General features: G+C 36.5%; 1 protein-coding gene across 1 annotated transcript in view; it reads left to right on the top strand.

The window, feature by feature from the left end:
• PLCZ1 (phospholipase C zeta 1) overlaps positions 1-16,336 on the top strand; it is a 67,143-nt gene that overhangs the window by 15,470 nt on the left and 35,337 nt on the right. Inside the window, exons 3-5 of the mRNA XM_004390231.2 lie at positions 2,786-2,987; positions 9,427-9,571; positions 10,320-10,469. Coding sequence (XP_004390288.1) covers positions 2,786-2,987; positions 9,427-9,571; positions 10,320-10,469 — 497 coding nt within the window. The remainder of the gene's footprint in view (positions 1-2,785; positions 2,988-9,426; positions 9,572-10,319; positions 10,470-16,336) is intronic.

Raw genomic sequence — 16,336 nt, 5'->3', positions numbered from 1 at the left:
AAGTGATAGAGAGTAATCAACCTGGGGGATCTAGCTTAGTCAGGTGTCAGAAGAGTCCTCTCTGAGGGTGTGACATTTGAGCTGAGGCCTAAATCACTTAAATTTGACTAAATGAGAGGAAAGTCCAAGGTCAAGGAAAGAGAAATGATACTGAGTTAGAGAATTCAAGGAACAGAAAGAGGAAGGGGTGGTTAAAACTTGGAGGATGAGGAGCTGATGAGTTTGGAGAGATAGACAGGCCCAGATCATCTAGGATATTGTAGACACCATTAAGATTTTTGGCTTCATGACTAAGTACTGTGTAAAGACTCTTGAGGGTTTAAAGCGTTATAGTGATAGACTGCTTGCTATCCCAAGTTTGGTCGGAGCACCATTAAACTTTAGCAGGTTTGCAACAAGATAAAAAGCTTGCACCAGAGCGTAAAACAAGTGTGTCACTAAGCGCAGCTGATGAGCTGAGCAGACATCCTTTTCTTTCTGTTTTCGTAGCAAGACTTTCTCTAAGGAAATAGTGAATTGATTTATGTTTTGGCTCAAGCTCTTTATCTCATTGCAGACTAGGAAAAAAATAGCTTACAGATGAGCACTTTAAGTAGCAGTGATCAAGTGAATATTAAAAAAAAAAAAAAAGCTGTGGCACTGTTACCTGCAGATGGTAAATTAAATGGTACAAAGAGATAATGGGAATGTGGCAGTGATACCTTGGAGTGATGTTTGCATTGTAATGACTATATTACACTGTTCATGCATTTCATCTTTGGAGCCTTCACCTGCCTCACATACTCTCATACACAGTCAAGACCTTACATTTTATTTGCGTGATTATTGCTTATTTTAGAGTCTTATTAAGGTCAAGTTGAATTACAATTTTATAGTCTCAAACGCTGCCAAGCTCCTCAGTCTCTTCCCACACTGGTATTTCTGACGTGGCCAAACAAGGTTTTTAAAAGTCCATTACCGAATGAGATTAATCATCATTTCAAATCTGGTAGCGTCTAAGGGCACAAAATGAGTTTGTTTTCTATTCCATTACCAAAGGTATTTACTTAATTGTTCAATAGCTTGAAAGGGTTATAAGCCAACCACTGCTAATTGCAACGGGGCAAAGAATAAACTCATGAAAATCATTACTGTTACAATTCATGATGCATTTGCTCCATACATTCCCATATTCCTAAATTTGCATGGCTTTCAAATAGAGCATTTGCTTGCCTATAAACATTTTATTTATTTTCTTTTAAATTTTATTTTCTAAAAACAAAATTGTAATAGCATTTTGAAAGCTGAATTTTCACTTTTATAAACATTTACTTACTTTTCTTGGGATACATTATTTTTAATACCTACATAGTATTGCTTCATATTTGTTAGCTTTATTTTTTTCCTTCCCCCATCTATTTTTCTTTACAAATAATGCTAGTGTGAGCATTCATGCACACCTATCTTTGTATGAGTCTCTTCTTCTATAGAATAAGTTCCTTGAAGTAAGCTTCCTTGCCTAGACTTGCTCTCTAATCTAAAGTGAATCCTCACACCAGCTTTTCTTTTGTACTAACTGAATCATCATCATCATCAACAACAATTAGTATTTATATATTGCCTATAATACTAATTGTTTTTCACAGAAAGTCTGATGTAATCCTCACAATATAGGGGTAGGTGCTCTGATTATCCCCATTCCAAAGATGAGGACAGGTTAACTAACATGTTCAAGCCCATATAACAAGTAAATGGATTTGAATCCAGGCAGATGCCAGGGCCAATTTCTGCTTAAATTTATAGCTTTGTTATATATTACACTGAGTAAAAAAGTACAGACATAATTTACAAAAGCTGAACATACACAAGTTCTATTCCTAGGCATACACCCAACAGAAATGTGAACCGTATTTTGACACCAATTACGCACACATTATATGTTTGTTTGCCAACCTCTCCCTCCAACCACGAGGTATATTCATAGGCACTACAATGCTCATTTTTATTTTACATGTTGCTGTAAAAAAATTCGCATAGCACACTTACGAAAATAACTCACAGCGGGAGGGAGCTGGTGGACAAACAAACGTAGGTGTACATTATTTGCATAAAAGTATGGAACCTATTTGCACCAAAAGACATGTACTGCTTATATATTTGCAATAGCCCCAAACTGGACATTATCTAAATGGTCATCAAGAATAGAATGGATAAATAAATCATGGAATATTCACATGCTGGAATACTATACAGCAATGAGAAGGAAGAATGTATAACTACATGCAACAGCATGAATGAATCTTAGACAAATAATATTGAGCAAAAGAAACCAGACATGAAGACTACATATTGTATAGGTTTTTTTATATACAGTACAAAAACCAGACAAAATTAATCTATGCTGTTAGAAGCCAGAGAAGTGGATACACTTGGGAGGGGGCTGGTGTCTGGAAAGTTAGCAGGAGGCAGGCTTCTGGGAAGCTGTAATAATGTTCTGTTCTTTGTCCTCAGTGTTCATTGCCCAGGTGTTTATCTTGTGAAACTTCACATATAAATTTTTTGTGTATTTTTTAATGCATGAAAAAGTCAGAGATAATTAAATGATGTATTTTTTCTTCAGTGTTGATATGAAAACTAAGAGTATTCACTAGAAAAACTTGTTTCTAAAGAAATATTAGAAATAGTGTTACTATTAATTCCAAATAGCTATTTTAGTATATTCTACTACTGAATAAATTTATAAGTGAGATGCAGTTTTTATACTACTAATGGTATTTCTGCATCCTTTTTACTTTTTTTTTAATAGTTAAGAAACAACACCAGATGTCAGTTGAAGGTTTTACAAGATACATGGATTCATCTGAATGTTCAGTGTTTAAAAATGAATATAAATATGTTTATCAAGATATGAATCATCCATTATGTGATTATTTTATCTCAACTTCACATAATACATACCTGATATCTGATCAATTAGTGGGACGAAGTGACCTTTGGGGATATATAAGGTATTTATCTTTATTTTTAATTGTATTATGATTTAAAACCCTTGGAAACTCCTGGTGGTGTCTACTTTAATAGGCAAGAGTGCACAGTCAGAGCAGGTTATGCAAGTTCCCCAGACATGAAGGGAAGGTGCATTTTGGTTTGTCCATACCTTGGAGATCCAACCTTTGGATAGTGACAGCATACTTTATTTTATGTATTAGTATCAAACACATTCCTTCCAATCCTACCTGCTGACCTCCTTTCTCTCATTATGGCCCCTCTGAAGTTTCCTGAATAATTTGAATACGTCTTACAGAAAAAGATGTTAAGAAGAATTACCTTATTTAGCAAATCAAAATATCCTGGATTTCAACAAATATGGTTAAAGCTAATTCCCAGACATCCTGGGCACAATGCCATCAGTAAAGCCAAAGAATAAATACAGTACATAGTATAATTTGGCATTAGTAAATAGTGATTTATATGTAAAATATGATTTATATAGATTAAAAATAATCCACGCCTGCATCCCCAATTTTACATTCTATAATGTGTCGGACAGTTAATACTGAGCTTCAGTTTAGTCGGTCTGAATGCTGAGGCTACAGTGGTGAACAGCATTAGCGAAGCTGCTACATTCATCTACATGCAAACAACAACAACCACAAAAAACCCAAACCCACTGCCGGTGAGTCAATTCCGACTCACAGCCACCCTGTAGGACCATAGGAGAGTAGAACTGCCCTAAAGGTTTCCAAGGCAGGCAGACTGCCTCATCTTTCTCCCTTGGCACAGCTGGTGGGTTCAAACTGCTAACCTTTTGGTTAGCAGCCAGGCACTTAACCACTGCACCTACAAGTTAATGTGAATAGATAGATACACAGGTATAGAAATAAATATTTTCAGAGACTGATAACTCAACTGGGGAAATTAAACTAGGGTAACATGGTAGAAAGTGACTGTGGGTGAGTGTGTTACTTTAGTGAAAGTGTCAGGAAAAGCCTCTCTTAAGAGGTGACATAGTTGTGACCTGAGTGAGGATAAGTAGGAAACCTTGGAAACTTCTCGTAAGAAGACAGGTTAAGAGAAAAAAATAACAAGTGCTTGGCATATCTGAGTGAAAGACAATAAGTGTAGCTGGAAACAAATAAATGGAAAGACACAAGTAAATGAAGGGGAGTTTGAGGAGTTAAGCAGTGTCAGTTTATGAGGGTCTGTTTGACAGTTCGAATCCATCCAGAGACACCTTGGAAGAAAGGCCTGATGATCTCCTTAGGAGAGTGTTATAATTCGATTTACTGTTTACTGTGGAGGAAAGACTGATGGGGCAAGACTGGAGGTGGAAGAGGATTTGTAGCAGTCCAGGTGACAATGACAAATTTGACTCATGAGGCAGCAGTTGAGATGATAAGTGGCTGAACTGGGGATAATTTGAGGAGGTAGAGCCAACAGGACTAAGTTAATTTGAAGCGAGGTGTGAGGTAAAGAAGATTTTTGGTCTGAATATCTAACGTACAAGGAGCCCTGGTGGTACAATGAGTAAGTGCCCAACTGCTAACCAAAAAGTCAGAGGTTCAAACCCACCAGCTGCTCCACAGGAGAGAAGATCTGGAGAGCTGCTCCTGTAAAGACTTCTGCCTAGAAAACCCTATGGGACAGTTCTAATCTGTCCCATAGGGTTGTTATGAGTCAGAATAGACTCGATGGCACACAAGGTCACCATCAACAACCTAACGTATGGCGATAACTGTTGACTGAGATCGTGAAGCATGAGAGGAGCCCGTTGTAGGGTGTGAGGCAAGATCAAGACTTCTGTGTTTCTCATGTTGAGCTTGAGATACCAATTAGTTATAACAGGGTCAATTAGTTACCAAAGGTCAAGTAGTCACTTGAGTATCTGTGTCTGGAAAGACGGGAAAAATAGAATTCAAATTCATCAGCATAAATCGTATGTGATATTTAAAGCCATGTGATTGGATGATGTTACTTAAAGAAACGTTATAAATAGAAAATAAATCCTGTAATTCCATGGTAATAACAAACATACAGATAACTATTGTTTCTTCTCCAGTTTAAATTTTAAGTAAATACATAAATCCACAAGCTCAGAAATTCAACCATTTAGAATTTGATAAAGATAGCAAAATTTATAGCCATAATTTAATTGCATAAATTTATATTCATACTTTATTATTTTAATTTTTTTAAATACAGAAAACATAAATTTACAACAGGCTTATTTAGAACTACAAAAATATTAATTCTAAATTCCAAGGAAATACTCCACTCAACTGCAAATTTCAATTTCAATTTAATTGTTTTTCTTCTCCCATTTCTTTAATTCATCTGAGTAGGAAACAATCTTAAAATGTGAGTCTTTTAAAATTACTCTGCTCGTGAAAAGTGGTATAATATAATGCTTAGGCACTTGGTCTTTGACACTCATTCTCCTCCTTTTTGCTCACTTGTTGATTAGGTGACATATAAGACGACTTTGTGTCTTAATTTTCTTATTTCTTAAAAAGGAAAATTAACATCACCTGCCCTATACATAAGGTTAAATATTTTAATCCATGAAAAGCCTCTCAAGGTTATTATTATTGCCAGATAAAATCCAACTTCAACCAGAAAAAAAAGTTACTATTATTAAAAATTATCATGTTTTATACTTTGATAGTTTATAGGAAGAATTTGTGGGAGAAGGTAACCATAAATAGATGAAAGAAAGTTAATAGTAAAAATTTCCTACATACAAAGTCCTACAAAATTTCTAGAACAGAGCCAGAAGTTCATCCTCAAGTTTTCTAACAGCCAAAGTCAAGAGAGACAGAGGGTTAGTTTTAAGATTTACAGTGCTCATATAAAACAAAACAGCTGCTCAGAAGAAGTGGAGCGTTTTTTACCTGAGTGAGAACTTTCCTCTATTCAGTGTGAAGGAGAATGGCATCAACCCACCGCCAGAGGAGACTCACTGTCTCTTATATCTCTCTGCTTGTAGGTGATTTGCATAATGACACAGTGCAATCCACTTAGAACGTTTTTGCTAGGACTAAACCATAATGTGAATATGCAGTTTGTAAAGTTTATAAAGATTGGCTTGATCTTTTAAGGATAAATCAAACTGTCTACAGAAGTAACAAGAATCAGTATTTAGTATTTTTTTTTGAGCAGAGAGTTCAAGATTATTCTCTGACGGCACCCTAAAATATCGATATTGTATATTGGTGATAAGACATTCTTTGACAATCAACTAAAAGTAGGGTGAAATAAACATCTTTGCACGGCAATGAACAAACTTTGCAGCTAAACATTGACTCTCCTTCCATTTAAAATCTAAATAAGTAAATAAATCTATTCATAAGCTGTGAAATACACAGAAGTATGAGAAATAGAAGAGTGCATTAGGTCCATTACTCCAACACAAACACAAGTAGACAGCAAAGCTCTCAAGTTTTATATATACTGTAAAACAGTGCATGACTACAATGCCTGAGTAAAGCAGTGTGCACTTAAAAATACAAAAATGGTCTTAACAAAAGAAAAATAGATAAAAAACCCAAAAACAATCAATGAATCATATACTTTTGTACTATGTATTGTCTTGGTGAAGAATCCAGGATAGATGAGATTCACCAATTCCCTTCCCTCTAATTGCTGTCTCCTCAGACTCCTTCCATCTTTCATCTGTATTCTTCCCAAGGGAACATAAGATCCCCCTTTTCTGAATTCATCACCTCAACTTGATGTCATAATTATCTTTCCGAAGCAACACTCCCTGCCTGAATACTGCCTTAGTCATTTCTTTAGGAAGTTGACTAAATACAATCCTCAAAGTTATACTGAATCTAAGGGCTCCATTTTTCCATATGGTCTATTTCGTACTTCTGTGCCTCTGATTCTATAGCAAGTGCTTGGTTCTGGGACCACACCCTTTTCTCTAGGTTGTCATGGCCTAGAGAATATTTCTTAAATTCTTGACATTTTGAACAGATGATTCGTCTTTGTGCATTGTAGAATATTTAGCAGCATCCCTGGCCTCTACCCACTATATGCCAGTAGCAAATCTCCTGGTTAGGAGAACAAAAAATGTCTTCAGACATTATCAAATGGCCCTTGGGAAACAAAATTGCCCTAAATGAGAACCATTGGCCTAGGGATAGTGGACTATTTCAGTATGCCTCTTGGAAACCAGGTGTTGAATGGTTTTCTATGGGGAAATATCTCTACGTATAATAAGGGCTTCTTTATCTTCATCCTTAATATATGAAAGGAGACCTGGTGGTGCATAGGTAAAAACACTTGGCTGCTAACCAAGAGGCTGGTGGTTTGAACCACCCATCGGCTCCGAGGGAGAAAGACCTGGCAATCGGCTTCAATAAAGATTGCAGCCGAGAAAACCCTGTGGAGCAGTTCCACTCTGTTACATGGGGTTGCTGTGAACTGAAATAGACTTGACAGCACCCAACAACAACAACAATATATGAGCATCAATTCTAAGATCCTGGTGTCTAAAGTCAGTCTTCTTTTGATTCAGTTTTATTTCTTCCAAGTTTGAACTTTAGCATGATCATCTCTGTCTACCTGCTACTTTTCTTCTTATATCCATATAATTCTCAGTTTTTCTTTTTCTAATATAAACACAATAAATATTTTTTGAGAATCAAGTATATGTGAAACACTATTTGTGAGACTGAGATTTCAGTTCCCGGTCTTGTAGAATTTAGAGCATAAAGAATAACTAGATGTTTCAGGATTCACAGTCCACAGCACTAAACATTGCACCATCTTGAAAGTACTGCACTGTGACAAGCACACATTAGCTCTCTGTAAGGCTTTGTTTACACAAAATAAGAAGAAAGGTATGTTCAGTTCAATATATCGTGTGTGTGTGTGTGTGTGTGTGTACCAAACAAACCAAACCCATTGCCCCTGAGTCAATTGTGACTCATAGCGTCCCTATAGGACAGGGTAGAGCTGCTCCATAGAGTTTCCAAGGAGCGGCTGGTAGATTTGAACTGCCAACCTTTTGGTCAGCAGCTGTAGCTCTTAACCACTGTGCCACCAGGACTCCATATATATATATAAACAAAGACATTCATCTTACTACTATTTATATATTTTCATGAGTCAATAAAACCGTTTCTATAAATCAATAAATTTTAGTGAATTCTTGATAACCCATTTCATGAAGGCACACAACTGATCTGCTCTGGGTTATCTGTGAAGATTCTGAAACATCTTTGTGTATATTCACTATTGTGAAGTCAGTGAGAAATCTGAATCCAGTAAGCTCTGATTGATACAATTTAAGCAATGTAAGTGTAAGTGTTAATAAGACATGTTTTTCATAGCTCTCTTGTAGTAAGGACACTGAAAATTCAGTTAAAACCGACCAGTCTAAGTAAGAATTTGTGCCTAGGTCAAGACCCCGAGACAGGTGGAAAAATCAAGTCCAATTTTAGATATTAGCAAAAGTGGAACATATCTTTCTTTCAGTTCTGATAAAGCTGTCAACTTACTGCATTCTGAGACAGTCAGTTCCAACTTTTTTCCCAGTGAAATTGAGTCAAACAGACATAAATTAGCAGTTATTCAGGCTACATGTGCATAGATGGGCTCTACTTGGATTAAAATTAGAGATTCGTTTTTACTTTAAATTAGAATTAGAGAAAGCTTTGCATAAAATGGGGCCCTGCCTAGTGGTTGAGAGCTCGACTGCTAACCAAAAGGTTGGCAGTTTGAATCCACCAGCTGCTCCTGGAAGCCCTGTGGGGCAGTTCTCCTCTGTCCTATAGAATTACTATGAGTCAGAATGGACTCCACAGCAATGGGTTTGGTTTTTGGTTGGTTTACATAAAATGGTTAAGTAGACTATGTTTATTTCCTGAACCATCAGACCCTCTATTTAACTTCCACCCATTCCATCTGACATTTTCTCCAGGGAGCAAGTATTGGAGTGATTTTTCTGTTTTAAATTTTTTTCCTTTCCCATCAGATGTTCTACCCCTCCAAAACCTATATGACAAAAGAATAAGATAAAAATTTGTTAAGATACTTTATTATTCTGAGAAAACTTTGAGAGTTGCTTCGTTTTAGTGGTATTGCATTTAACACACAGCAATATCACTTGGGTGGAGAGTAAGGATGGTTTGAAGCTCCACATATGGAGGCAGGCATCTTCTTTGATTACCTATAAACTAAGCCCTGAGTGGAGAGCAGTAAAGAACAGAATACGTGACTAGACAAGAGTAGGTACCATTTTTCACTTTACAGGTGGTTTGCTCTTCCTTTCTTCCTTTGTAATATTGTGAATTTCTAGAAACACAAAATTTGTCTTTATTATGGATTTATTTAGGAATTTATTGAAAAATCACAAATAGTCTTTGAAATATTTTGACACTACAGTACACATTTCTAATGACCTAGGAGTGACACTTTATTTTGGTTGACTTTTCCTAGTGCCCTTGTGAAAGGATGCCGTTGTCTGGAAATTGACTGCTGGGATGGATCACAAAATGAGCCTATTGTATACCACGGTTATACACTTACCAGCAAGATTCTATTTAAAACTGTTATCCAAGTGATACACAAATATGCATTTATGGTAAGTGCATAGCTCTGTTAAATTGTAGTTATTTAAACAGCATCGGTCATAGCTCCTTTAAAATCCTATAATGACTGGCTTTAGTTTAGATCAGTTGGTATTTCTAATTGTGGGTCGTGACCCATTTGTAGGTAGTGAAATCAGTGTTGTGTGTACATGTTGTTCCATGGAGCTTTTTGTTTGTGTGTATATATTCTTTATTATGAGTTATGATTTTAAAAAAATCTGAAAAATACTGGTCTAGATAATAGTGAATATTTTTATCAATACTCAACTATTTCACTTTCAAGACATAAAAAGAAAATATGTCAATAATAAATAAACGTACATGTGTACTTAAAAAATAGAATTTAGAATCTTACTCTTTGACAACTTGCTTTTCTTCATAAGACTATACCATAGACAACTTTCTAGAGCAGTATTGATAGCTCTACCTCTTTTGTAATGGATTTATACTATTCCTTTATATGGATATGCCATCATTCATTTAAACAGTAGCCACTGCTGACTACTGCAGTTCTTTCCTATTCGTCTAGTACAAATAGTAATAATTTTCCTTTTAATACAGATTTAATGATCCCTGCTTTGTCAAACTCAAAAGTATTTGCAGTTTAAACAATCCTTATTTATTTTGTGAAGATATTCACCATTAGAAGTAAGTTTTAAAGTAAATTAAGTGCTTATATTAGTTGCAATAAAATTATATAGAAGTTCTGATCAATAACCTTAGTAATGATTAATTTTTTAGACCTCTGACTACCCAGTGGTGCTCTCTTTAGAAAATCACTGCTCGCCTGCCCAACAAGAAGTGATGGCAGATAACCTGCAGGCAATTTTGGGAGATACACTGCTTTCTGATATGCTTGATGATTTTCCAGACAAACTACCATCACCAGAGGTAACATTCTGTCTGAGAAGCTCAATTTAAGAAAAAAATGTCACTGTTATCTTGGCCCATGAAACTGGGTTAGAGATGTATGAAGATACTTAGCACTGATTATTTATGGAGATATATGTTGCAATGTGTTGCCTAGGAAATACTCCTAAGAGCATTTAAGTGAATATATTTGGTAAAGAAAAAAAAAAGCCCCTACACTTCTGTCAGTTTGTCATACTTTGGGGGCTTGTGTGTTGCTGTGATGTGGGAAGCTATGCCATGGGTATTCTAATACCAGCAGGGTCACCCATGGTGAACAGGTTTCCGCTGAATTTCCAGATTAAGATAGACTAGGAAAAAGGACCTGGAGGTCTACTTTTGAAAAAAAATTAACCAGTGAAAACCTTATGAATATCAGCAGAACGTTGTCTGATATCGTGCCAGAAGAGAAACCCCTCAGGTTGGAAGGCACCCAAAAGTCAACTGGAGAAAAGCTGACTCCACTCTGAGTAATGAAAGGGATGGAGTCAAGCTTTTGGGACCTTCATTTGCTGAGATGGCACGACTCAAAATGAAAAAAACAGCTGCAAACATCCATTAATAACAGGAATATGCAATGTATGAAGTATGAATCCAGAAAAACTGGCAACAGTAAAAAATGAAATGGACCTCATGGAGATCAATATCCTAGGCATTAGTGTGCTGAAATGGACTAGTATAGGCCATTTTGAATTAGACCATCATGTGGTCTACTATGACAACTTGAAGAGGAATGGTATTGCATTCATTGTCAAAAAGAATGTTTCAAGATCTATCTTGAAGTACAGTGCTGTCCGTGATTTGATAAAATCCCTATGCCTACAAGTAAAACCAGTTAATACGACTATTATTCAAATTTACACACCAACCACTAAGGCTAACGATGAAGGAATTGAAGATTTTTACCAACTTCTGCAGTCTGAAATTGATTGAACACGCAATCAGGATTCATTGATAATTACTAGTGATTGGAATTCGAAAGATTGAAACAAAGAAGAAGGATCAGTACTTGGAAAATATAGCCCTGGTGATAGAAACGATGCTGGAGATGGCATGAAAGAATTTTGCAAGACCAATGAACTCTTCTTCGCAAATAACTTTTTTCAACAACATACACAGCAGCTATTCATGTGGACCTTGCCAGATGGAATACACAGGAATCAAATCAACTACATCTGTGCAAAGAGATGGTGGAAAAGCTCAATATCATCAGTCAGAACAAGGCCAGGGGCTGGCTGAAGAATAGACCATCAATTGTTCATATGCAAGTTCAAGTTGAAGCTGAAGAAAGTTAGAGAAGTCCACGAGAGCCAAAGTATGACCTTGAGTATATCCCGTCTGAATTTAGACAGCATCTCAAGAATAGATTCGACACAGTGAACACTAATGACTGAAGACCAGATGAGTTTTGGAATGACATCAAGGGCATCATACATGAAGAAAGCAAGAGGTCATTAAAAAGACAGGAAAGAAAGAAAAGACTAAAATGGATGTCAGAAGAGACTCTGAAACTTACTCTTGAACATAGACTAGCTAAAGCGAATGGAAGAAATGATGAAGTCAAAGAGCTGAACAGAAGATTTCAAAGGGCGTCTGGAGAAGACAAAGTAAAGTATTATAATGACATGTACAAAGATCTGGAGTTAGAAAACCAATGGAGAAGGACACGCTCGGCATTTCTTAAGCTGAAACAGCTGAAGAAAAAATTCAAACCTCAAATTGCAATAGTGAAGGAGTCTATGGACAAAATATTAAACGACACAGGAAGCATCAAAAGAAGATGGAAGGAATACACAGTTACTGTACCAAAAAGAACTGGTCAACATTCAACCATTTCGGGAGGTAGCATATGATCAAGAACTGATGGTACTGAAGGAAGAAGTCCCAGCTGCACTGAAGACATTGGCTAAAAACAAGTGTCCAGGAATTGACGGAATATCAATTGAGATGTTTCAACAAATGGATGCAGCTCTAGAAGTGCTCACTCATCTATGCCAAGAAATTTGGAAGACAGCTACCTGGCCAGCTGACAGGAAAAGATCCATACTTATACCTATTCCAAAGAAAAGTCATCCAACCAAATGCGGGAATTATTGAACAATATCATTACTATCACACACAAGTAAAATTTGCTGAAGATCATTTAAAAGTGTCTGCAGAAATACATCAACAGGGAACTGCCAGAAATTCAAGCTAGATTCAGAAGGGGATGAGGAACGAGGGATATCATTGCTAATATCAGATGGTTCCTGGCTGAAAGCAGAGAATACCAGAAATCTGTGTTTTATTAACTATGCAAAGGCATTTGACTGTGTGGATCATAACAAATGCTAGATAACACTGTGAAGAATGGGAATTTCCAGAACACTTAATTGTTCTCATGAGGAACCCGTACATAGATCAAGAGGCAGTCGTTCAAACAGACCAAGAGGATACTGTGTGGTTTAAAATCAGGAAAGGTGTGCGTCAGGGTTGTATCCTTCACATACTTATTCAATCTATATGCTAGGCCAATTGTCTGAGAAGCTGGACCTTAGGAAGAAGAATGTGGCATCAGGATTGGAGGAGGAAGACTTATTAACAACCTGTGTTATGCAGATGACACAACCTTGCTTGCTGGAAGTGAAGAGAACTTGAAGCACTTACTGATGAAGATGAAAGACTAAAGACTTCAGTATGGATTACACCTCAACATGAAGAAAACAAAAATCCTCACAACCGGACCAATAAGCAACATCATGATAAAAGGGGAAAAGATTGAAGTTGTAGAGGATTTCATTTTACTTGGATCTGTAATCAATACTCATGGAAGCAGCAGTCAAGAATGTAAATGACTCGTTGCATTGGGCAAATTTGCTGCGAAAGACCTCTTTAAAATGTTAAAAAGCAAAGATGTCCTTTGAGGACTAACAACAATAACATTTGGTAAAGGGAGTCTCTGGGTAGGGCAAACGGTTAATGCAATCAGCTGCTAACTATTGGAGGTGGTAAATTCTAGTCCACCCAGAGGTACCTCGGAAGAAAGCTCTGGTGATCTAGTTCTAAAAAATCAGCCATTGAAAACCCTGAGGAGCACAGTTCTACTCTGACACACGTGGGATTGCCATGACTCAAAATCAACTCTACAGAAACAGGTTTTTTTTATTTGGTAAAGAGCCTATTTAGAGATATATTCAAAACCCTATATTTTTATTGTGCATTGTACCTTATGTGTCCAAAATCTCAAGCCAATTAATAATAGGCCATAGGAATTTGGCCTAATGTTTCATAAACATTATGTTTCATACACAAAAGGCTAAGAAAGAGGCCAAAGATCTATGTTGTAAATGGACTAGAGTCCATACCCACTTCCTCACCACCTAGGTGGAAGATTCTCTTTTTCCCTTGTGACTTTTTTTTTCGATTTCCTTGTTTCTGTTGGTCTCTTTCTCTCTTCACTGAGCACGCTAAAGTATTTGATTTAAAAACATGCTCCGTGCTTACCCTCAGGTTTTCACTACCAGCGACCTATTTATTTTATTCTTCCTTCTAAAAGCCTAAATTTCCATTTCTTCATCTCCTCACAACCTATCCAGTCAGGCTTCCTCTTCTTCCTGCCCTACAGTAAATACTCTCATTGTGGTCATCCAAGACTTTTGTATGGACAAATCCTGATGGACCTATTTCAGTCTTCACATGATCTTTCCCTCAGCAACATTCAATACTTTGGACCTATACTTCCTTTCCTTGGAAACACTTCCTTCTAGAACCACATTCCTTAGGTGTTTCTCATTCATCTCTGGCCACTCCTTAGTCTCCTTTGTTGGCCCATTCTCCCTTACTTCAAATTTTATCAGAGGATAAATGAACATTTTGAGCTTTTGCAGGACAGTATTATCTAACAACTAATAGTTTAGGTTTGACATGTCCTCATTTTGGTAAGCTAGAAGTATGTTTGTAAGGTTTGAATCTTTTTCATATTTTTCTTTATTATTTTATAGAAATGAGTGATAAATGTAAAAATGAAAGTATTGTGACATTAGGAACAAGAAGTATAGGACTCATGACATAATTGAGACAGACAAATATAGATTATTAGATAAATGGAAAAATTGTGATTTCTTTCACCTTGTAAGAATGTTCACAGTCCATATGTATTCATTTATGACAGAAAAGAAATATTACAGTACTGTGCAAAATGCTCGAAACATATCATCAAAGATTAAATCTAGGAGTCATGGTCTAATCTGAGAAATTATAATAATTTTTAGCTTCCTGGGAATAGGATCTCTCCTCCTCTTGTGTATTAATCTACTATTAGCATTCATATATTTAACTTTGGTTGAAGTTTTCAACAAAGTAGAGATAGACTCACCTTCAAATACTACACTCAGTCATCAGTGTGGGAAGAAATTGCCTGGAGACTTGTTAAGGTGGTATATTTCCAGCCCCACAACTCAAGATTCTGATTCTCTAATTTTGAAGTAGATCTTAGGCATCTGTCCCTTTAACAAGCACCCCAGGTGATACTTTTGATGCCTGTGGTTGCAGAGTGCACTTTGGAAAATTCCCTGTTGGAGAGTAACAGAGGTCATGGCGAATGAGAGAAGGCCTAGATGATGGAGTAATTCAAGTGGATACCTGAGGGAGACAAGAGGAAGGGACAATCAAAGCTCCTTGAAAAAAGGAATTTTGCGTCATAATCCAGATTTCAGCATTGTAGCATAGCAGCCACTGCATATTTGTTAAATTAATGAATTTTTGAAAAGGGAAGGCATAACTAAGTGAAAGAAGGGAACCAGAGGGCATTGGATTTAGAATGAGTGATACTGATGGTAAATTTTGTTATCCTCCTAGTTTAGTTTGATAAGAAATATTGTTAATGATGCTTGTATGTAATACAGTTGAAATTGGAAGGGGCTTTACAAATCTCTAAGTTAAATTTAGTCTAAACTAGATGCCAGACAGCATGATAGACATTTTTTACAAAGCTGATCCCATTTTTGGAGCCCTGGTGGTGCCGTGTTTAAGATCTTGGCTGCTAACCAAAAGGTCGGCAGTTTGAATCCACCAGCCGCTCCTTGGAAACCCTGCAGGGCAGTTCTACTCTGTCCTATAAGGGTTGCTATGATTTGGAATCGACTCTCCTGCAAAGGGGCTGTTTTTTTTTTCAATCTCATTTTAATACTTAAAAAATATATTTTATTGTATTTTTGGTGAAAATATACACAGCAAAACCTGCTACCATTCAACAATTTCTACACATAATGTTCAGTGATATTGGTTATATCCTTCGTATTGTGTCAACATTCTCATTATTTCTGTTCTCGTTGTTTCACTTCCATAAACTTAGTCTCACTGCCCCTTAAAATTCTCATCTATGCTCTAGAGTAACTGTTGTCCATTTGGACTCATAGAGATAATTTTTTAAAAAGCACAGTATTCAAGGGTGAAATTCTTTACTTTCTGAACTAACCTCATATTTAGTTAAAAGCTGACTTCAGGGGATAGTTTCACTTCAAGGTTTAAAGAGTGTATCAGGGTAATAGTCTTGGGGATTCCTCCAGTCTCAATGGGTTCAGTAAGCCTGGATTCTTTAATAATTTGAAGTTCTGTCCCACTTTTTTTCCCTTTCTATCAGGATTCATCTATTGTGTCCATGATCAGAATGTTCTGTAGTGGTAGTTTGGTAGATGGTACTGGGCACCATCTAGTTCTTTTGGTCTCAAGGTAGAGGAAACAGTGGTTCATGGAGACAATTAGTCTTGTAGTCCATTTCCTTCTCTGATTCTTGGGTTTCCTTCTTTCTTTTTTGTGCCAGACGAATAGAGGCCAGTAGTTGTATCTTAGATGGCCATTTGTAAGTTTTT

The sequence above is a fragment of the Trichechus manatus genome, unplaced genomic scaffold (genome assembly GCF_000243295.1).
Source record: "Trichechus manatus latirostris isolate Lorelei unplaced genomic scaffold, TriManLat1.0 scaffold00289, whole genome shotgun sequence".
NCBI lineage: Eukaryota > Metazoa > Chordata > Mammalia > Sirenia > Trichechidae > Trichechus > Trichechus manatus.
This window is presented reverse-complemented; position numbering and strand designations above follow the sequence as displayed.